Source organism: Hippoglossus stenolepis, chromosome 4 (assembly GCF_022539355.2).
Source record: "Hippoglossus stenolepis isolate QCI-W04-F060 chromosome 4, HSTE1.2, whole genome shotgun sequence".
In the NCBI taxonomy this organism is placed as follows: domain Eukaryota; kingdom Metazoa; phylum Chordata; class Actinopteri; order Pleuronectiformes; family Pleuronectidae; genus Hippoglossus; species Hippoglossus stenolepis.
Window position 1 is genome coordinate 15052507 of NC_061486.1, and position 22647 is coordinate 15075153.

General features: G+C 40.5%; 1 protein-coding gene and 3 non-coding genes across 4 annotated transcripts; all 4 read left to right on the plus strand.

The window, feature by feature from the left end:
* Positions 1-905: 905 nt before the first annotated feature.
* scn2b (sodium channel, voltage-gated, type II, beta) lies at positions 906-21831 on the plus strand. The gene is made up of 6 exons (XM_035155512.2): positions 906-1168; positions 14553-14713; positions 14820-15036; positions 16843-17035; positions 17989-18056; positions 18436-21831. The coding sequence occupies exons 1-5, from the start codon at positions 1093-1095 to the stop codon at positions 17996-17998; spliced, it is 657 nt and encodes a 218-aa protein (XP_035011403.1). The 5' UTR covers positions 906-1092; the 3' UTR covers positions 17999-18056; positions 18436-21831.
* trnat-agu lies at positions 7936-8008 on the plus strand. The gene has a single exon. It is a non-coding gene; the product is annotated as a tRNA-Thr (tRNA).
* On the plus strand, positions 9509-9581 carry trnat-agu. Its single transcript has one exon. It is a non-coding gene; the product is annotated as a tRNA-Thr (tRNA).
* trnat-agu lies at positions 9828-9900 on the plus strand. The gene has a single exon. It is a non-coding gene; the product is annotated as a tRNA-Thr (tRNA).
* Positions 21832-22647: the final 816 nt, after the last annotated feature.

Consider the following 22647-nt stretch of genomic DNA (forward strand, 5'->3'; position numbering starts at 1 on the left):
TTGATATTTGTGGGTTGTGTAACACATATTTCCAAAATCTTTCCTAGTTGTTTTGGGGACTTTGATGATGGCTATGCTACAAATATCTAAACTAATAATTCAACCATGGGAATATATTGGCAGATTTTAGTTTAGTGCAGATATTACTGGCTACGGTAGAGTAGAAGGGTCGGCTTAAGAAACAAAATGAGAAGAAGATTTTTTTTCATTTTGCAGGTCAAAATACCAAGAAAAAAGTCAAACAAACTCAGAGATTCTTTTCATTACATTTAGAATGAAGTTGAAATGTAAAGAACCTTGAAATAAAATAAGATGGTGCTAGTATAAATGACTTCCTCTTTTGATGGATTGGTGAAAGGAATTTCTTCTCAGTAGTACATAAACACAGTGTGGTAATCAGTATTAGATCTTTGAAGAGGTTTTGCTCAAATATTTCGACTTTATCATGTCAACAATTAAAATTAATTCACGATTAATATTAGATCTGTATTATTATTATTTGTCATCAGCTTTATTACTAGCCTCCTTCTTTTTATTCTTAAGTGTTCATATTTTTTTTAAATCTTCACAAATGTTTAGTCACAACTGGAATGTATATATATTTTTGCTTTATTAATTAATGTCTTATTAAAGATTGGCAGATTATATAATAAAATTCTTCTCTCTGCTCATTTTCATGCAAGATTTGAGAGTTGGTGTAAAAAAAATTGTTTGGTCGATGAATGAAATAAACTTATAAATATTGAATACAATATTAATATTATATATGTGTATATATATAAACTGCCATTTAGGAAATTATACACACACACACACATATATATATATATATATACCTTTCTTTTCTTTTAGTGCTGACTTTCCTGCCCTCCCTCCTCATCCATCACCACACTGACAACCATGAGATCAACCTCCAGACGGCTGAAGACACTGCCAGCCATGTTCTGCCTCTAAAACAAAAACACTGCCTTGTTTCAAAGCGTTTCTAACGCGCACATCTGGAGCACAGTCGCTGCTCTTTGCCTCCGCCCTCTTGTTTTCTCTTCAGATCATTCTAAAGCCGTGTTTTGATTGAACCCAGGCGGAGGTAAGATGTCTTCCCCGGCGCAGGAGAGGAGCTCCGCCGCTCCGCTGCTCAGCGCTGTGCTGCTGCTCGTCTCGCTCTCCGGTAAGAAGCGCAACACCAGTCACACCGATCGATGCCCGGTTACACACATTGATGCACGGATCAACAGTTGGATAGGATGAGATCCCTCACACACACAACACATCACACACCCTCTGGGCCCTTCTCTGAGAGAGAGTGGATGTGAATGTGTGTCAGAGATGGGGGTGATAATGGGTGTGAGATGATGTCGGTTAATTGTTTAAGCATCCCCCCCCCCCCTTGATTCAAAGTCATTATACCAACGTGATTTGTGATCCGTTGTGTTACTGGACTTGTTCTTTTTCCTCCCATACACAGCCACCTGTGTTTAGCCTCTGACAGCAACACCAGTGGCCTGTTGTATCACAGCCTTCAAACAGGATTATGATGATGCTCTATGTGAAAAAATAAACATTGGCTCATTAGTCCGTGCACAGCAGGTCCAGTAAGGATCTGTGACTCAGTGTGAGTGATGTGTAGAAACAGGCCCTGTGATAAGGTGCTAACAGGGAGAGACTCATATTTACAGGCCTTGTCACAAACCCGCATCTGTGTTTATGGGCAATATTAGCACATCAATGCAAGACGTAAGTGAGATGACCTGGCCCAGATGGGTTCATGAGCGATGAGGCCAATACGGAAGTACAAAAAGCTGCAGTTCACTGGGTGGCCACTTGAGGCTGGCTCCAAGAAGGAGTCAATTCCCATTGACTCCCATGTTAAAAAGCCCGAGTTTAGAGCAGAATTAAACCTGTTTACAGCCTGGTTCAAAAAACGGTTTTAGTCTCAATCACTAAGTTCTTCCTTCATGACAACTCTGAGGGGGGTGAATTTGTTTCTAACTCACTCGTTTAAATTATATACAGGTTTGATATTATGAATAATTATCACTTGATGGACAGGTGACGTCACCGTTAGCGCGCGACTCCAGCTCCTAGCCTGTTGCCTGCTCGGCTTCACCTGAGCTAACAGGCTAACAGGCTAACCCCCGCCACCGAGCAGGACCTGAGTCTGTGGAGAGGTTTCACTCACATATCGGATGAATAATACGGTTTGATGTTCGGCTTGTTCTCCTGACGGAGAAGCTAAAGACGTCTGCGCTCCAGTTTCTGTGGTAAGTAAAGTTTATTTTATGTATGTGTTAGTAGTGATGAGCAGGTATCGGTGTCTCTGTACCTGGCTTGTTAGCTTAGCTCCGCTAGCCTGCAGGCAAGATACCAGCAGTAATGGCGATGCTAACGGGACCGTACGGGAGTTATTGAACCGACATGAACCGACATGAACCGGTCCACACAGCAGAGAGAAGCGTTATGAATCTTTTAAACTGAGACAGGAGACTGTGTGTGTTTGGAGAATAAGCTCCACCACGTAAGATATCTAATGTTATGTAAAGTTGTTTCACTCGCCAACCCATTTGACTTGACTACGTTACACAGATTATTATTCTGCAGAAACCGATTTACTGTGATCAACTGAAACGTGAGTATTTAAAGTCACATCTGCATTTTAAGAGCAGCTGTTTAAAGTAGCATTACGTCTCCTAAAGCTCTTTATTCAGAGTATTGGTGTTGATGTGTTGTAACGTGTTAGTGAAAACTTGTCGGCTACATTCAGTTTTTACATTGTTAATCTTAGGCAGATTTTACTGAATTATTGTGTTAAATAAGTGGACATGCAGAATAATGTATTTTGTCACATAAATAAATTATAGGAAGTGTAACTTTACTAGAATAGACAGTCACATAGAGAACCTGAGGCTGATGTCCACCACCTATTTCCTAAGCTGAAATGATTATGATCTGATGAACTTTGAAGTAATAAACTTTTATTTTTACCATGTAAAAGTCTGTTAAGGAGTTAACCTGGCACATGTATGACTTTACATATCTGTGTATTTGTGTTGAATGTTCCTCTAGGTGACTCAGACAGCCTGCACCTGTGGATGTCCAACATGAGACACAACTGGAATCCAACCAGACTGAACACTGAGAGTCATCACTTCAACACTGACTCCAGGTACAGACCTGTTTTCATAACTTACAAACAATCAAAGCAAAGTATTGCACATAATACATAATGCATTAAATTACAAATGCAATACTATTAATGTGGAAGAACTCCATACTGTACATTCATTGTCTTGGTAGTGCACTGTTTAATCCAAAACCATATTCAAATACATAGTTGAATATCCACAGAAAATAAGGATACAAACTTTGTAACACTTCCTCTACAATAATGCCATACTTTTATGTTTCCTGTCATATTATTAGGGACGGACGAGCCTGAAGGACGCAGCTGTGCTGACCGTGTTCTGTCTCTTATGGCAAAGAAGAAAAATAAAACACTGGGTTTTTATCTAAAGTGTATCAAATCAGAAAGTAAAAGATAAACATTGTTCTGATAAGTGTTAATTTTTTTAACCAACCATAATGAATATAGAAATGAACTCTATTATCCATGACACTTAGCAATGACTCTAAACAGTTGCAGGCCATCTTTAGTTAAGGGAGGAAAACATGAAGTGTTGTGCAGATGAAGCTGGTGCAGGTCGTCCTCATGTTGACCAGCCTGAAGCTGCCGACTCTCCACCATGTTGCTGCTGCCACAGTGGATGCTGAGGACATCAGGTGCTGCAGTGCTTCATCTAATGAAAAGAAGAAACTCACTATAAAAGGATGTTTTATGTTGTGTATGTTCCAGCAAAGACTGGTTCTTACAGTTTATTCTGTGTTCAGCAGGTGGAAGCACCACAGATTTCAGACAGAACCGATGTACTGGGCTCTGGGTTTGTACCCTCATGGTTAAATGCACATATTGTAAGTCGCTTTGGATAAAAGCGTCAGCTAAATGAAATGTACTGAAAGAAATAAAACATTGTACAAATAGATCAAATGTCTTTCTACCTCATCTGTAATATTCAAGGTGATAATCTCTCACAGAGCTGTTGATAACAGTCCACATCAAGTCTCTCCACTTCTCTCAGTGTGAAAACATAATTATATAATAAATATGAGAACTGTTTACAACAGTGGTGTGTGGAGATTATAATCATATCTAAACTGTCTAATTCACTGTAAATTCCATAACAGGCTAAATAAACAAGGTGGCAATAGTAATGGTGGTTATACCAGCCTGTATCAGAACATTTGTGAAACATATAGTTACTATCACATGCAACTTACACATGTAGCGTATTGATATTAACTTACTAAAATTAAAATCAAGTCACAACCAAACACACGACTCTGTAGTAGTGTAGTTAATTTGCTTCAATCTGTTCATTACACGTGTTAAATAAACGGTAACTTTTATAACAATTAAATATTAAAAACCACTTGAGGCATGTAAGCATATGATTATGATAATAGATAAAGCAATAGGTTTTGTTGTTGTATAGTTTCAAGGTTACTTACCTCGAGTGAGTTCGTTGTACAGATCGCGACCATCCTGAAGCAACATCACTAGCCGCTAGCCGGTTAACAGCCGCGGATAGCATGTAGCCTAGCTCCTCCTCTTTGCCCATTTATTGGTTAGCCAGGAACTAGGAGGAGTCAGCACCGGCAAGATGGCGCCGGGTGAACGCTTACTACTAGCCTCATTTTCACTCTTCAGAAACCAACGGGTGACGTCACGGACCCTACGTCCATCTATATATACAGTCTATGTATTTAACATGAAAAACAGGCTCCCACACTGTGTGACCCACATGTGATCAAACCCACAGCATCCCTCTACAAATTCAGAATGATCAAATGTGCCTCAAGGTAAAGCCAGTGCTCTCCATCACTAGCTTGTGAAACACAACTTCCTGCTGTAGCTGGAAACTTAAATTATCCTGTGAAGTCACCTCCAAATAGCTTCAAAAGTGCACTATAAAGTGTACAATCAGCTCCGCGCCCAGGTGACTACGTGCACCTTCTATACTGTATCTCACTCCGGCTTTCAAGTAATTTAACTCTGCAATATTCATTCTTTCAATATCATATACACTACCGTTCAAAAGTTTGGGGTCACTTAGAAATGTCCTTATTTTTCAAAGAAAAGCACTGTTTTTTTCAATGAAGATAACATTAAATTAATCAGAAATACACTCTATACATTGTTAATGTGGTAAATGACTATTCTAGGTGGAAACGTCTGGTTTTTAATGAAATATCTACATAGGTGTATAGAGGCCCATTTCCAGCAACTATCACTCCAGTGTTCTAATGGTACATTGTGTTTGCTAATCGCCTTAGAAGACTAATGGATGATTAGAAAACCCTTGAAAACCCTTGTGCAATGATGTTAGCACAGCTGAAAACTGTTTTGCTGGTGAGAGAAGCTATAAAACTGGCCTTCCTTTGAGCTAGTTGAGTATCTGGAGCATCACATTTGTGGGTTCGATTATACTCTCAAAATGGCCAGAAAAAGATAACTTTCATGTGAAACTCGCCAGTCTGTTCTTGTTCTTAGAAATGAAGGCTATTCCATGCGAGAAATTGCGAAGAAACTGAAAATTTCCTACAACGGTGTGTACTACTCCCTTCAGAGAACACCACAAACGGGCTCTAACCAGAGTAGAAAGAGAAGTGGGAGGCCCCGTGCACAACTCAGCAAGAAGACAAGTATATTAGAGTCTCTAGTTTGAGAAATAGACGCCTCACAGGTCCTCAACTGGCAGCTTCTTTAAATGGTACCCGTAAAACGCCAGTGTCAACGTCTACAGTGAAGAGGCGACCGGGATGCTGGCCTTCTAGGCAGAGTGGCAAAGAAAAGCCATATCTGAGACTGGCCAATAAAAAGAAAAGATTGATATGGGAAAAGAACACAGACATTGGACAGAGGAAGATTGGAAAAAGTGTTATGGACAGACGAATCAAAGTTTGAGGTGTTTGTTTGGATGACACAGAAGAACATTTGTGAGACGCAGAACAGGTGAAAAGATGCTGGAAGAGTGCCTGACGCCATCTGTCAAGCATGGTGGAGGTAATGTGATGTTCTGGGGCTGCTTTGGTGCTGGTAAAGTGGGAGATTTGTACAAGGTAAAAGGGATTTTAAATAAGGAAGGCTATCACTCCATTTTGCAACGCCATGCCATACCCTGTGGACAGCGCTTGATTGGAGCCAATTTCCTCCTACAACAGGACAATGACCCAAAGCACACCTCCAAATTATGCAAGAACTATTTAGGGAAGAAGCAGGCAGCTGGTATGCTGTCTGTAATGGAGTGGCCAGCGCAGTCACCAGATCTCAACCCCATTGAGCTGTTGTGGGAGCAGCTTGACCGTATGGTACGGAAGAAGTGCCCATCAAGCCAATCCAACTTGGGAGGTGCTTCAGGAAGCGTGGGGGAAATTTCTACAGATTACCTCAACAAATTAACAGCTAGAATGCCAAAGGTCTGCAATGCTGTAATTGCTGCAAATGGAGCATTCTTTGACGAAAGCAAAGTTTGAAGAACAAAATTAATATTTCAAATAAAAATCATTATTTCTAACCTTGTCAATGTCTTGACTATATTTTCTATTCATTTTGCAACTCATTTGATAAATAAAAGTGTGAGTTTTCATGGAAAACACGAAATTGTCTGGGTGACCCCAAACTTTTGAACGGTAGTGTATGTGCAATACTGTTACATTGTACATATTAAAATTTCTTATAGTTCCTTGTGTTTATATTGTGCCCTTGTACTTATTTATTACCTTTATTGAGAGTAGTGGGAAAAATAAAGGATTATCTTATCTTATCTTACCTTATATTATGTTATCTTACCTTATTTTATCTTAACACTCAGCTAATATGACATCTTTAATAAGGGAAGTTATTACGTCCTCGTGTCTTTTGCAGAGAATGATTAACACCTCTTTATTTCAACTTACTGGTCTTGTGCCTCTTCACTGCGTCTCATGCCCAAGCTGTGGCGAGGTTATTAACCTGAGCAGGACACATGGCGTCAAGCACAGTCGTCATGCAGGGAGAGATCATTCAGTGGCTGAGCCAATAGTTCATTGGTCTGGGAGAGAAGAGTAGAGACAGAGTAGAGTAGAGTAGAGTAGAGTAGAGACAGAGGGGTGGGATCATTCCAAAGTCTGAATTTTTATGTAATTGATGTTTTTCATGCAATTTACACAAAAAGGAAATTGCTGAGGCCGGTTTTTAAAATCAAATTTTCATCCAATTTCATTGTCACTTTAAACCTGTTCCTTGAAGTGAGACTACATGTTGAGTGCAGTGAGACTGTGAAGAAATACTTTGACCGGTTTGACACCATCCAACCTAATGGAGTTGGAGGAAATGGAGTTGAAGTTTGTCTTTGTCAATTTCAGTACAACAATGTTCACCCAGTATTTTTAGATGGTGTCGCCACCCGTTGCATTATGCCAACTGAAAACAGATACTGTTGCTGGGGAGCCTGTTGCTTGGTCATTCAGAAGAACACCAGTTCTATTCTAGGTTGAGGGGGGGTCCAGCAGTGTAGTAATCGTACAGATTTTAATTTCTCATGCAGTTTCCCAGCAATATTCCTTCTGCCAATTGGTGTGTACTCAACCGCACAGCTGCAGTTACCACAGAGAGGCACTAGAGGGCAGCAGCACACAAACAGGAGGAGGCATGTACTGTAAATTCAGTGGCATGGACTTCGAACAGGTCAATGTACATTGTCTTATACCTTTGTACAGAAGCACCAAAATACCACAGGTCAGTCAAAATGTTATAATGTAATTGTAATTATGTTTCTGTTTTTATTAGGAAACAAATTAGATAGCTCGAACATATTTCTTTTAAAATGAACTGCAGTTGTCGGTGCTGTGGCTTAGTTGGTAAAGCGCCTGTCTAGTAAACAGGAGATCCTGGGTTCAAATCCCAGCAGTGCCTTTTGTCTTCCAGCTGGCTCATGTATAGGTCGTAAACCGCCTCCTCCAGGTTAGTGGATGGACCACTGACCAAAAATTACAAAGACGATTCCTGTTATTTCAGGTAGTTCTTATCACAATGATACAGGTTTAATTTGGTATAAATTAGTTATTGGGGCCGCAATAGTTTATCTCCCTATCGCTACTGTCATTCTCGCTCCAAATGTACATAATGTCAACGATATTTTGGCTTTATTTCTGGATAGTGGGAAGAAGTGGAGACGTGTTGTCCAGCTTTATACAGTCTATGATCTCAAAATATTTGTTCTCATTATCATTGAATTACAACATGTCAATCACAAGTGAAATTTTATCTTGAAAATATTGATCCGAGCCCAAAATTTGACGTTCATATAAGTAGAGTAACATTGTTAAGACAGCCTCTCTGACCGTAGATCAACTGGTATCACAAGAAATGCTATATGCTAAGTACACAAACAAAAACAATTGTGATTTTCTATTGTGAGACCTGAAAAGGTAACATTAGTTCATTCAGTAGTCTTTTTCATTTTCAGATATCACAAAACTATTAATACTACCTGACAATAAACTTTTCAAGCACACAACTAATCTAAAGTAATTTTTCTGATGTGTTCAAAACTTAATCAGTCCAGATATCTGGCAAATTACAGAAATGTAGGAGAGCAACTGATGTTTCTTTATTTTTAGATGTTAATAGAACCAGGGTTTCTCTTACGATCAACTGAAACTGAACTGCTCGACACCTCAGCGTTTACTCTGCTGAAGAAGTTTAACACCGACCCCCATCCAAAACCAGAGGCTGTAGTTTACCTTCAAGTCCATCTGTGTTTATTTGTGCATCTGCTATTGTCACCACTCAAAGCCTTTTAGTGCTTGAATGTTTACAATGCACTGTATCTTAAAGCAGTCAGACTTTGTGACTCTATTATAAGTAAATACATCTGTCAATAATGCATGAGAGTGGAAGGCCGTAGGGGTGATAAGGACAAGGAGCGGAAAGAACCTTTCAACTCTTACTCAGTCTGGTCAATATTCCCCTTTTGGTTTGGTATTTTCAATATTGATCATCAGTGAGATTTTAAAAGGAGTTTCAGCCTGTGCAGTTATTATGGCTGCAGTGAAATAAGGTCATGATACTGGATGATGCCTCTCTGTCTGTGCTACTGTGAAGTAGTGGTGTTCACTTTACACTTACTTTATAGCAGCAAAATGCGATGCTGCAGGCTCATTATCTTTTTCTATAACTATCTTTTCCCTTATCTCAGTTGTGTCACAAACATTTTGAACATCCTACATGATACCTGCAACTGCAGAATGAATCTCTGACAGACCTCATGCAGGGTGGATGTCTCCAAAGCAGGGGGCACTAATTAAGGAAACAAAATTCAGAATTGCACCAACAGAATATCCACTACAAACTGTAGCAGACTCTGGCCAGCTCGGACATCTGTCTCAGTCTGTAAATTGATCTTCTGCTAGGGGTGCTGTGGCTTAGTTGGTAAAGCGCCTGTCTAGTAAACAGGAGATCCTGGGTTCAAATCCCAGCAGTGCCTTTTCATTGTCTTTCAGCTGGCTCATGTAAAGGTCGTAATCCGCCTCCTCCATGTTAGTGGATGGAACATGGACCCAAAATTACAAAGACGATTCCTGTTATTTCAGGTAGTTCTTATCACAATGATACAGGTTTAATTTGGTATAAATTAGTTATTGGGGCCGCAATAGTTTATCTCCCTATCGCTACCCTATCGGCAGACTCTGGCCAGCTCGGACATTTGTCTGTAAAATGATCTTCTTCCGTCGGTGCTGTGGCTTAGTTGGTAAAGCGCCTGTCTAGTAAACAGGAGATCCTGGGTTCAAATCCCAGCAGTGCCTTTTCTTTGACAGGAAATAGACTTTTAATTGCGAAACACAATATTATTTTCCATTTAAGGGACAAGATATTTTAACTAAGGTTTATATCGCAGCCAAAGACTATTTAAAGATAACAGAGATGACAGGGGGCACTAGAGCTAAACCCTACAGAATCGCAATCAACTCTTCCTCTGCAGACCCTGACCACTACATGCAACATTCCTAAGATACCTGTAGATCAACTGCTACCGCAAGACATGCTATATAAAAAAAATAGAGTATGCATCGAGATATTGATCTGATTACTGAAATAGAAACATTTTAGAAGCAATCTGAGATCATATCTGCTGTTACAGTCTTAACTCCTCGTGGCGCAATTATCATTAAGCTAAGATCGCCCTGGGGACATATATATAATTTACAAGTGCTCCTTGTTAATGTGGGTTATACCGTAGAGGCATGCACTAAAGGAGGTGAAGGTCAGGGGAGAGAAGCAGCCACTGACTTTAGCTGATCACAGACATAGAAGGATGCTGTACAGTTTCGTCAGTACCCTCCCTGTGGATGAACCTGCTGCCTCCTGTTATACCTTATAAACCAGAGAAAAACACCTTCAGCACCAGAACAAGCAAGTGCTCCTACTATTAGGGATTTTACTGCTTAGTCTGTTTTGAAACATCCTCTAAATACTAAGCTGCATCCCTTTGTGCCCTTAATGCAGCTTTAAATCACTTTTAGAAGAGACCGTCACAAGATGGCGTCCGTGCTTTTGTCGAGTCAGCCTTCAGGGGATTCTCACTCTCAGAAGCTTCGTGCAAGCAAACCCACAGATGTCTCCCTGGATTGGGACGTGTCAGTGGGGTAGCTTACACTGGGGAAATGTTCCCGTGGTATGAAGAGAAGCTTCCCTGGACAATCGAAGAATTTGGAAACATCCTTCGTAGAAAGGATACCCTATAAATAATGTGTTATGGTGCCTTACATGAAGGGATTTCTTTGAATTTGGCGCTAACATTCACTCGGACTAAAAGATGAACTGATCAGCTTTTAGTGGTCAAAGGTCAAGGTGACTGAATTCATATGCTGACTGGAAGGGCATTCAAAGGACGCATACCTCCACCATGGTCAAACAGTCCCCCCTTGAAACCACACTTACATTCACCACATCTGGATTTTGATTTGGATCTACACCAAATTACCCAAACTCATTAATATCAGAACCCTAAACATGCCTGATTTTCTTCATCAACACCCATGAATTAGTCCCTGACAAATCAAAAAAAACGTCCTGTCTCAAATTCCAAATTTAATGGAAGTCTTTCCTTACCCTTACCTTCCTTCCACTGAGTTTTGATTTAATCTGTTCTGTAGATTTTGTGCAATCCTGCTGAATATCAAAGAAATGCAGATGAAAACACAATATACTTGGCGGAGGTGATTCTGATAAAAGGCCTTGTCCAAAATTCCTACAAAAGTCTTCACTTTATATATAGATATGACATGGTGGATGTAAAAAAATTAAAAAGGCTTAGAACCATGGGCGGCAATTCAAGTTTAAATACAAGCTACAACATTGTATGTTTTGTTTAGTTTTTTAATTTCCATTCTTGTCAAAATATAAGCTGCACGTTCTTTCTTTCTACTTTCTTACACCTCAAAGATTTAACAAGTGGCTTCTTTTTACCAATCACTGATTCCAGGCAGAAAGGCTTCATCCTCTTTACACCATTTCCACAAAAATGAAAAAAGATATTTTTACTGCAATATACACTTCTGATGTGAATCGTACTTGAAATGTAATGAAACGGGGACCATGCAGAGTTGGAAAAGAGGAATGGAGGGAGCAGAGAGAAATTATGTAACAGACCTACTTTATTCCTGCATTGACCTTGTGAGAGGAGGGAACAATGGAGGGTAATGAGAGGGCGTAGAAGAGAGAAACGCTGGAGAGTGTCGTTGGGGAGGAACCGAAACTGTAATTTTGAGGGTAGTCAGATCGAAGAGGTGCTACGAAGGAGGCGTGAGAGGTGGCCAGAGATGGGAGAGGAAAGAGGGAGGGGCAGAGAGAGGGAGGAGTGGCCCAAGGCTGCCTCACTGCAGTATTTCATCTGTTAGCAAGTCGTTGTCTCCCTCTGTCTCTGCATCCATCCCTAGGACTGCTGAGTCATCAGAAACACCAGCCTGTATCTGTCTATGACTTATAGTAACATATGCTGTGCTTGTGTGTGTGTGTGTGTGTGTGTGTGTGGGGTGGGGGGTGGCAGACGGGGCTTGAATGTGACACACAGCTAACGCTGTGTGTGCAGGTAGGTCAGTTTGTGTGGGTGACATTGACATAGCACCGCTAGCATGCAATACACACCTTGTGGGAGGATGTGCATATGTGCGTGTGTGTGGTGCAGAGAGGCAGGCAGGCCTGTGGAGTGGTGCAGCAGCAGTGGGAAGGGAGCCAGAAACACCCGACTGCAGAGGAGAGAATGGTGCAGAGTCCCAACACGCACGCACGCATGCGCGCACGCACGCACACACGCACACACACACAAGAGAGAACGAGAGAGGCAGAGCTTCTGTCTGGGGAGTGTGAGTCCATGCTGAGACATAAAATGCTCAGAGAAGAGGAGCAAACTTAAAGAAACTGAAGAATATATTAATCTAATTTCAAGTTACATTATACACAGGTTTATGCATTTGACCTTTGGAATCCTTCCTAAAGGGGCTTCATTGCTCTTTCAATGTTCCAAATTCGAGGAATATGCGATGCTGCCAAACCTTCTGATAACCCAGTCAACTGCAGAGATTGTAATAACTTCTCAAAATTAATTAAACATAATCCTCCAATCAAGAAAAAAAATACTTTTAAAATGTGGATACCCACATTACACAAGTGACACCAACTAAATGCACTTAATTCAACTGTCAAAATTTCATTCCAACAAATGTTGTTTCCAAAAGTTATCATCTCCCCCATCGATGTTTCATTTAAATCAGTGATAACTATAATATTAAATGTGATTGCCGTCAGTCTCCTCTAATTGACTGTTTCTAAGACAGGATTTCAAAATGCCATAAGTAATACAACAAAGGAAATACGGAGTCACTATTCCCGACAAAGATTTAAACCTCCTTACAATAAAGGAGTGTAAAATATCAATAAACCATAGCGTATGCTGTATGCAGGCAGTGTTCGTGCATTTTGGATGCGTAACTTTGAAGAGAGGGTTGATGGGAGGGGGTGGGATGTATTGGTTGCAGCATGCTCTTGCTAGTTTTTTAAGGATTACCAGCCCTCGCTTTAAGATCCAAGAAGATATAGGGACATTTTGTGTAAACTTGTGTGAAGGTGTGTTTTTGTTCACTAGACCAGGGGTCTTCAACGTTTTTCAGGCCAAGGACCTCCAAACTGATGGAGCGATGGAGAGGTATTCATGTTTTTATTTTAAACATGTGCAAGGTATAGGAGCTGCAGTGTGTGCATTGCTGACTGAAAGATAACATCTTCTGCCTCCATTTATCTGTTCGCTACAATATGTTGGATTCATGTTAATGTGTATTTAAAGACATTTAAATGTGTGGAAAAACATTTTTGGGAAAAAAAATAGTTTGGAAAAAAAATTAAAAATATATAAAAAATTGTCTAATCAACCAAAAATTTCGCGACCCCCCTGCAGTACCTCCGTGGACCCCCTGTTGAAGACCTCTGCTCTAGACTAAGGCATTGCTTGGAAAATGCAATCTGCAAATCCATCTATGACATATAGGCTGATTACAGTAGATTTATATGGATTAAACACATGCTGTGAAACACCCCTTTCAATTTGGTGTTTCTCAGGAGACTTTCCTGGAATTCCTCCACATAGCAGGCACGTTGCTTGACTTACCAGTCACTTTGTGGGTCCACATTTAAAGCTGTGCTGCGACTTGAAAAAGTCACATCAAATGGCTTTCAGCCTGAAAGACAGCACTCTCTCAGCAGTTACTTGGAGAAACACGTCCTCACTACATATTGGCGAGTTGAAACTGCTGAGGAATTGCACTCTTTAGGTTGTTTTGGAGTTTAGCAGAAAACACAAAGCCCTAAAATAATGCCCTTTTTGCATTTTCACATGAAATATTTCTTTGTACCGAAACTTGTGCGAATGAATTTCCTTTTTCATTATTTAGATTTACGTTCCTTATGAGATGTCTTAAACTATTATATTAATACATCCTATTTATCTGTTATTGATATGCATAATTTCAGTCAGCTTCAAATATTTCACAGTAAATCTAAGTCCTGGCAAACATCGATCCATGATCTATATTTATATCCATTATCTATGGATATATCTATGGATATTCTATGATCCATGATCTACTTATAGAGACAAACAACCATCCAGACTCACATTCACGCCTAAATTCACCAACTAGCCCTAACCCCAATCTGCATGTGTTTGGACTGTGGAAGGAATAGGGAGACACAGGCAGAACGTGCAAACTCCACACAGGAAGGCTCCGGCCTAACTGGGATTCAAACCAAAAACCTTCTTGCTGTGACAGTGCTAACCACTGTACCACCGCCTGCAAGCATTTAACATGAAATTTTGTTTGAATCCCCTTGTTTTACCGCTCATGCATGTCACTGTTGTTGGTACTGGTGTTATTACCGTTGTTGTTTTTGTTTTTCGTTATAGGTTGTGCAAGCATGGAAGTGCTCGTGCCCAGTTTCATAAATGCACTGAACGGAACAACAGTCAAAATCCCCTGCACGTTCACGTCCTGCTACAAGATGGATGTGAACACGTTTATCATGAACTGGACCTACCAAGAAACACTCAACGACACAAAGGAAATGGTAAAGTGGCTTGTATTTACATGTTTAATAAGCAGAATACTTCGGGCACCTATGTCCTAAATCTTTTAGCCAATTAAAAACTCTCTGCCTCTTTCTCCGTCCATAGTTTATGATTTTCTATAAGAGGAAAGGAATGGTGACTCTGAGGACAGAACGGTTCGGAGAGAGGGTCATGTTTGCTGGGAACCTGGATAAGAACGATCTGTCCATCAAACTGTCAGATATCCAGGTGGAGGATGTGGGGACTTACAACTGCTATGTGATGAATTCCCCAGACCGCACCCCGGGATATGGTCCCATACAACTTAATGTTGTCACTGAACGTAAGATACTGACCCTATACCTTCTCCATCCATTAATTATCTCTACCATTTATCCTATAAGGGTAAAAAAGGTGTGGTTAGAGCCAATCCCAGCTGACATTGGGCGAGAGGTGGGGTACACCCTGGACTGGTCACTAGTGTATCACAGGGCTGACAGAAGCAGTTTTCAGACATGAACTATGGAGAATGTTTTGTCCCAATTTGCCGGAGATTTTCAAGAGTTTGCTTTTCACATATGAAGAACTAATCAGGAAATGGTCCACATTAGATGCATTGACAACAACAGGAAAGTTTCCGGAACATTCAGGCGAGAGGTGGCACCTGCGATGAACACGCAGGAGGCACGTACTGCGTTTTTGTTTACAGCACATTGACACTGCCAGCCCTTATCACCATAAAAACTTGTTGTCTTTCCAAAGTGACGTCTTTATCTGTGTTGTCTACTTGCATCTTTCCCCTTTTCCGTCCTGAGATATTTGTAGTCTCCAAGTTTAATGTCCACCATGTGTTAGAAGCGTCATTCAGCACATTTTGCTCAGGCACTGGCAGGAAAAGTTCCGCTAAATGTCCGGAGCAAGTGACTCGCACATACAGCCAGTCCGGATAATTTCAGGAAAAGGTTTGGAGTTCTGTTCATGCTGAAAGCAGCGATACAGAACAAACATTTACACTACGGGCAAGTTGGAGTCTCCAATCAACTTAACCCCAATCTGCATGTCTTTGGACTGTGGGAGGAAGCTAAAGAAGACACAGGGTGAACAAGCAAACTCCACCCAAAACAACGCAACCCAACCTTCTGTTATTTTCTATAAATACTAGACGCTGCCTTGGAAATGCACTCTCAGGGCCATCACACGCTACTCAGCACTAAACCAAAATCTGGATGTGCAGTTTTGAGGGAGAGTGCCACTGAGAAAAACTTTGTATTAGGTTTCCATTTTAGCTGTACCCAAAATGGAGACAGGGCTTGTAGTGCAGGGAATCAAATAAGAAGGCTTCGGGTTTCTGTTTAAAGGTTTGCAAAAACAAAGAAACTTTGGTGTCAAAAATGCCGCCAGCACAAATGTAAGCAAAACTCTGGATCATGGACAGAAAATACAAGGGCACACGACAGGAGCAGAACAGGAAAGGGAAAGTGATGGGGATCACTAAATTCGCAATGGGAGGCAGGGAAAACCCGGGCATATATTAAAAACGAGCAAACAGTCACTAAAGAAGCCACAAAGGCTATTCCCTAACAGAGAGAAGCAAAATGGCCTGATTTAGATCCAGAATGGAAATAATAGGGGGTCTTTGTGTCACAGCATTCAGTGGTCTACTTTTTTGGGACACAAAGTCCCCTATTATTTCCATTCTGGATCTAAATCAGGCCATTTTGCTTCTCTCTGTTAGGGAATAGCCTTTGTGGCTCATGAATAATTCCCGTAGTTGTGTGAAAATATGGCTCAAACCCTCAATTTGAGGTTTTCACCATTACTATAGGTATTTATACTGTTGCTGTTCATCACAAATAGATGCTACAAATGATTAAACATATATGGCTACATTTTGTGCAAGTATACGTTTTAACAACTTTTGTTTCAAATGTGACATAAATTAAGCAAAGTCGTGCGAAAGTTAACATCTATCTGTGCTCTGGAGTGCATGGATAAGTGTGTGTGTGTGTTTCCTGAAGTGTAAGGACCTACTGGTGCTGAGTCAGCTTTTTACTTATTAATGACCATCAAGAGGTTGAAGTCCCTCAGCATCTCGCTGGAACACTCGTCTTTATCCGTTGTCTACAACCCTCTCCTCTCCTCTCCTCAGTTCCCCCGCCGAGGGACTCCACCATTGCAGTAGCTATCGGGGCATCGGTGGGCGGAGCATTGGCTCTGCTGATCCTCTCCATGGTCGTGTTGAAATGCCTCCGTCGACACCAGAAACAGGAACTGATTTCGGAGGAAAAGATGGAGGAGGAGGTTAAACTGGACCCTGAGGGTGTTGCAGAGGAGGGAACCAAGTAAGAAATTTCACCTTGACGTCAACAAGACCAAGATCTAAAGTAGTGAATGATACGACACTTTTATTAAAGTGGAATGCATCAAACATTAAACCCATAAGGATGCAGCTGCTGTTGAACCGGCATCCGTCATTTTAGTTCTGGCAGATAACACCAGTAATAACCATGTAACTGCCATATTCCCCTGGTGGTTAGGATTTGCCTGCACTGTGTCGAAGGCAAACACATGTAACGTACCTTAACTTAAGTCCTTAGTAGTAGGAGGGGCCATAATGAAGAAAGAAAAATCTGAGATTTTGAGCATAAAGTGGCAATATTACAAGAATAAAGTCGTAAAAATTACAAGAATAAAGTTGCAATCTTACAAAAGTAAAGGAATAAAAAAATACTTTTTTGGAAATAAGTGTTGAAGAAGATTTCTCATGAAGAAGACACAGAGGCAGAATTGTAGTGGAAAGGTCTGTTTATCCCTTACTGCAGCCAAGTTTGGTCAAAACAAGTTGCATGACAGCAGGTCATTTAGAGGTCGAGCTACACACGATATAAGCAGTAATTAGAATCGTTCCACATGTCATTGCCTCTTGAGAAATTACGAAACCCCTTGAATAGTACGTAGAGGTAAATAACAAGAATCACCCAGATGACCAAACATTTCCTCCTCCACAAAAGAGGCAATTTCTTCAGAATGGACACAATCTTTTCAAAGTCCTGATACTGTGGTAGATAATGTGGTGCTGATTATGTATTTTGTCATTTACCATAAACCCACACTAAATTATAACTTAACAAGATGCCCGACAGATGCTGATATTCCCCCTCAAAACATGACATGTGGCCTAAATTTACAACTTAATCATCGATTTATTTCCCTTTAAGTCACTCTCCGACAACCTTATAGATAGAAAGCTAACCTGTTGTCATGTTGTGTGGCACCTCTTCTTGAACATTTACAGACAACCGTAGCCATGTCACCTGCTTGAACCCGCAGACTGTGGAGCTCTCATCCCCAACACGTCCTACGGTAAATACATATCCATGTCAACCAATCTAAAACTGACCAAAATACAACAAAGATCAATATCAAAGTTTCAGCCAAATTCAAACTGGGGAGACAGGGCATTGCTATATTTGCACATGGAACCAGAACCTGGATGAATTAATCACTAGACTGAAATGGAAATCCTCTGTCCTGAAAAAGAACTATGGATGTGCAGTGTCCTCAAACGTGGTCAAAATAAGTGTTACTCTAAATGTGAGCACATAGGTTCATGTTTTTTTCTATCTTTTGCCCTACATCTTGCCACCTGCTGGCTTTATCTAGACAGAGGTTTATTTATTGCTGCATCTACCAAGACATTTCCTAACAAACTTGTTTATCACCATTCTCTCTTTTTTTTCAGACCATCATCCTGAAGATCTATAGTAACCACTGCTTGAATCATTGTCTACGGATGCTCCCCTACCCCCTGCAGGGCTCCAGACTTACTTTTCTAACCTTGTCATTTAAGTGCACCAGCACATCCTTTAGGTGCACCCAAAATGTATCACTGTGCCCCTTGGCACCGCAATAATACACCTATTGTACCATTTCTTGACAGTTCCCATTTACATCGGTAATTTCTTAATTAGGGCTGGGGTTTGATTTGTTCAAATATCGATTCAGTTCAGGATATTTCACTGTACAATACCAATTTTGCCTAGATATGAAATCAATTCTCAGAGAACTAAAGCTGTAAACTGAACAAGGAAACCCCTAACTTGCTGCATTATTAAAAATATTAAGGTAGGACTGTCACAATAACACATTTTGTTGGATGATTCTTTGTCCCAGAAATTATTGGAATATATGATATTATCATCATCGTGAAACCATTTTAAGCCACTGGTATAATGATCACTTAATTCTAAAGAATATTGAGTCTGACATTTGAATTCAATTTAAAAATAAATATTAATATTTCAAATATCCTAAATAAATAAAGAATAAACCACAGACAACCAAAACAATACATAAAATGGACTCTCTGGCTCTGTTAAAAAAAATTGCTCTTGATAAATATTAAACATTTGGCTCAGGATATATGTTACCTGCTCAGCAAACAGGAAGGGATGCTTATAATTTAGATGAGCTTTTAAGTTTCTATTGTATTGGGTTAGTGTTCCAGCGTTATACCTAGGACTTTGTTCATGTGTGGGTTCGATTTTTTTGGGGATTGTTTAAATGCGTGTCTCATAAACTCTCAAGTCAATCAAACAAACACAAAGTAAACGTCAGTGCGGTTCGGATCTTAATAACGTGTGATTAGTGTCGGTGTTTATTGTAAAAGTGTAAAGTGATCGCAGGTCAGCAGGAGTGTTGAGGGATCACATTCAGGTAGAGACTCTGACACGCTTCAAACCAACCGCTGCTTCTGCTGCAGCAGCGCTGATCAATTTGTATTAGTGGTCCGTCGCGGGAAACCCTGTATTCACACGTTTTGTCGCCACTGTTCGACATTTACTGCTTCGCTCACCTCCTATTCGCCCTCATCTCTGCTTCTCTGTCTGTGTCTCAGTGTGTGAGTGAGTGAGTGGGGGCAGGGCCAGCCCGGGGCCTGTGTCTGTGAGTGTAAACTCTGCAGAGGAGATGAGATGAGGAGGCGACACGACTCGAACAAATACAGAGACACATCAGTTAAATGTCAGCGGTGTGACCAAGGACATTTGTTAGTCGCACTCTGGAGCCCTGCACTGCGTGAGCGAGCGAGCGAGTGAGTGAGTGAGTGACATTGAGAGAGAGAGAGTATATCTGTATGTCTGTGGGATGTGTTTCCTTGAAAAAGCCAGGGAACACTTTTTTCAACATAACCATTAAACATATTACTTTATTCATAGCTACAAGTCAATATCAATCACATTACAAGTGTCAAACATTTTAATGGCACACTATACGACAGGATGGGGCTGGGCGGTATCACCTACGCTTTATAGCATGGTATCAAAATACAATATTTTGAATATGGAGTGGTGTTAATATCACAACATACAACTTTACTCGCATGATTTTATGGGATGTTATTTCCAATTCAGTCTAGGGCTTTGGGACAAAAACAATTGATTCCCTGAAGTCTATCTTAAATTAATTAATAAATCCAAAAGTGGTTTGTGATGGAAGTTAAAAGCCTCTCACACAGCAGATCAGATGTGTGTGTGTGTGTGTGTGTGTGTGTGTGTGTGTGTGTGTGTGTGTGTGTGTGTGTGTGTGCATCTGTTGTGTGATGGGAAATTGTGCCGTATGCTCTTCTGTCTCACAGCAACTTTGGGATTTGGTTTTGGGTGAATTTTTTTAGGTTAACATATTGTGAATTCATTGCCTTAAAGCCATGTCTCTCAACTGTGCGTCTGGATACCATGTCTTAACATAGACAACAGAAATAGTGCATGTGTGCATGTGCTGTGTCCTTCCACAGCTGAACTAAATGATGTCTACATGTCTCGAAGGTGTCAGCTTGTGTCTGAGCCAGAGAGCATTCTTAAACATTCCTGAAACGCGTCAAGGTTTTTCTAGCAAAAAAACAGTCGCCCTGCATAGTGACTTGTCATAATAGAAACAGCACAGGTTCTGTTCATCAATTTAAAGCTGGCTCTGTTATAGACAAACGTTGTGACACACCCTCTCTCCAAAATCACTGCCTATTTAATATGCAGTGCAGATTTCGGAATAAGTCGCAGAAGTCAAAATTGCAAAAAATGTCCCAGATTCCCCGAATTCCCCCAATCAATATTCAGGACTTGAATTAGATTAAATAAACATTTAATTTGTATTTTGTTACTTTTTTTGACTAAAATAAACTATGGAATATTTACAGTGTGTATTGAATAAATGAACATGGGCGTGGTTTCAGACAGAGACAGTTTGACTGAGCCACCATGCACAACGACCAAGACCCTCAACCTGAAGCAGCTAAATATCATTCAGTCAGGATTCATTTTGATTGTTTCCCTACACCTTGTGCTTTTTCTACTGTGACACGTCACAAATGTCTGCTGTGGACAAAAGGGAGGTGGAGCAACATGTTTCCCAATAACCTCATGGTTCTGCCTTGGTCTTATATGTTCTTATTTAGTTTTTGTTGTTGTTTTTTTATTGTGTAAGAGTGGTATGCTTTCTGTCAGTGACACAAATGAACAACCGCACTGGTGAACATGTGACTGCCAATTTAAATACGAACACAAACAGCTTGCCCTAAACCTATTTTACAGGTTATACCATCCATCCCTATGGTGGGCACTGGTCCATCCTGCCTGCAGCCTTGTATTAGGGTATTTAAGGATACAATAATTACAGTGTTTTTGACTGTAAGATTTCGCGATACATTGTACAACCATTTGCACGTTGTTTAGAAGCCCCCTGGTTAATTCGTAAAAGAAAAATCAAAAATAGAAAAACATTGCAGAAGTCTTTAGCAAAAGCACCTAAAAGGCGAAGAGAATTGAAATACATTTGTACAATACGCTGTGTGTTCATGCAAATTTGAAGCAGTGTTTACCACGAAGGTTTTGCTGGCAATATATTTCGTCGTATACATAACTGTGAATAGTATCCACTCTGTTTCTCAAACTGAAAAAAATATCATGTAGTAGACAGATGTATCATTGTATATAAACCACCTCTGATCGTGAGTTTGCCCTGAATAGTTGCTCTTGTATCACTTTAAATGTTAGTGGACACCAAACTAATGCTTGCACTGTGTTGCCTCTAAAAAGCACCTGTCGTTACATCAGGTATTTTAAATAAAGATGATTTAGGAAATATCCCTTTTTTCTTGTAGTTTCTGCTTCTTCTCCTAACATCCATTTTTCTATTCCTGCTTATCCTGTTCGAGTTGGCAACGGGCTGGAGCTCAGAAACAGACAACACCACTGTACGATCTGTCTGTCACAGGGCTGACAACCACCGTACAGCTGGCAACTGTTGTCTATACACTGCAGAAGGAAAATCAAAAGAAGGCCCCAGCGTTCCCAAGCCCCGTTCACCAGTCATGCAGGGTGTGGACTCAAACCCATCGTGTGCGTTAATGGAATGTGTCTTCCGCTGGTGTATGGCACACAAAATAAAACAATATGCTACGTAAGAGGACACGACGCATTAACCGGAAGAAAATTTCACAGAAATACAAAATACAGCATAGGAACAGGAGTATAAATGTTAAATGAAGTAAAAGTTGACCTGTGGTAATTTAAAAATGGGTAAATATTAAATTCTAAAGTATAAAGTGCTGTGTGCAGCCTTCTCCCATCTTTCACCTCCCATAGTGTGTCATTTTAGTTTCACAAAAATGTCTCCAAGTGCATCACATGAACCCAACCATTGTTTCTTGACATTGCCATTGATATATTTGCTCTTTTTTTGCACACTGTATCAGTTCTGACTTTACACGTGCTGTATCTTTGACACTCACGACTCATATGTACAGTATATGAGCAGTAACCAGTCTCAAACCCATTAAACCGAGCTGTACTCTGCTCTCACACAGGGAGGACGACCTGGAGCCGCTCCACTGAGAATCAGTCAGAGGTGACTTTGGCAACGTAGCATGTGGAGTGTGTATTTTCAGCATTTACAGCCAAAA

Bases quoted from the DNA above. Each gene is read 5' to 3' on its own strand.
- scn2b (XM_035155512.2), top strand. From the start codon at position 1,093: ATGTCTTCCCCGGCGCAGGAGAGGAGCTCCGCCGCTCCGCTGCTCAGC. The intron at 1,169-14,552 runs GTAAGAAGCGCA...TTTTCGTTATAG, and splicing joins GCTGCTCGTCTCGCTCTCCG to GTTGTGCAAGCATGGAAGTG. The intron at 14,714-14,819 runs GTAAAGTGGCTT...CTCCGTCCATAG, and splicing joins TCAACGACACAAAGGAAATG to TTTATGATTTTCTATAAGAG.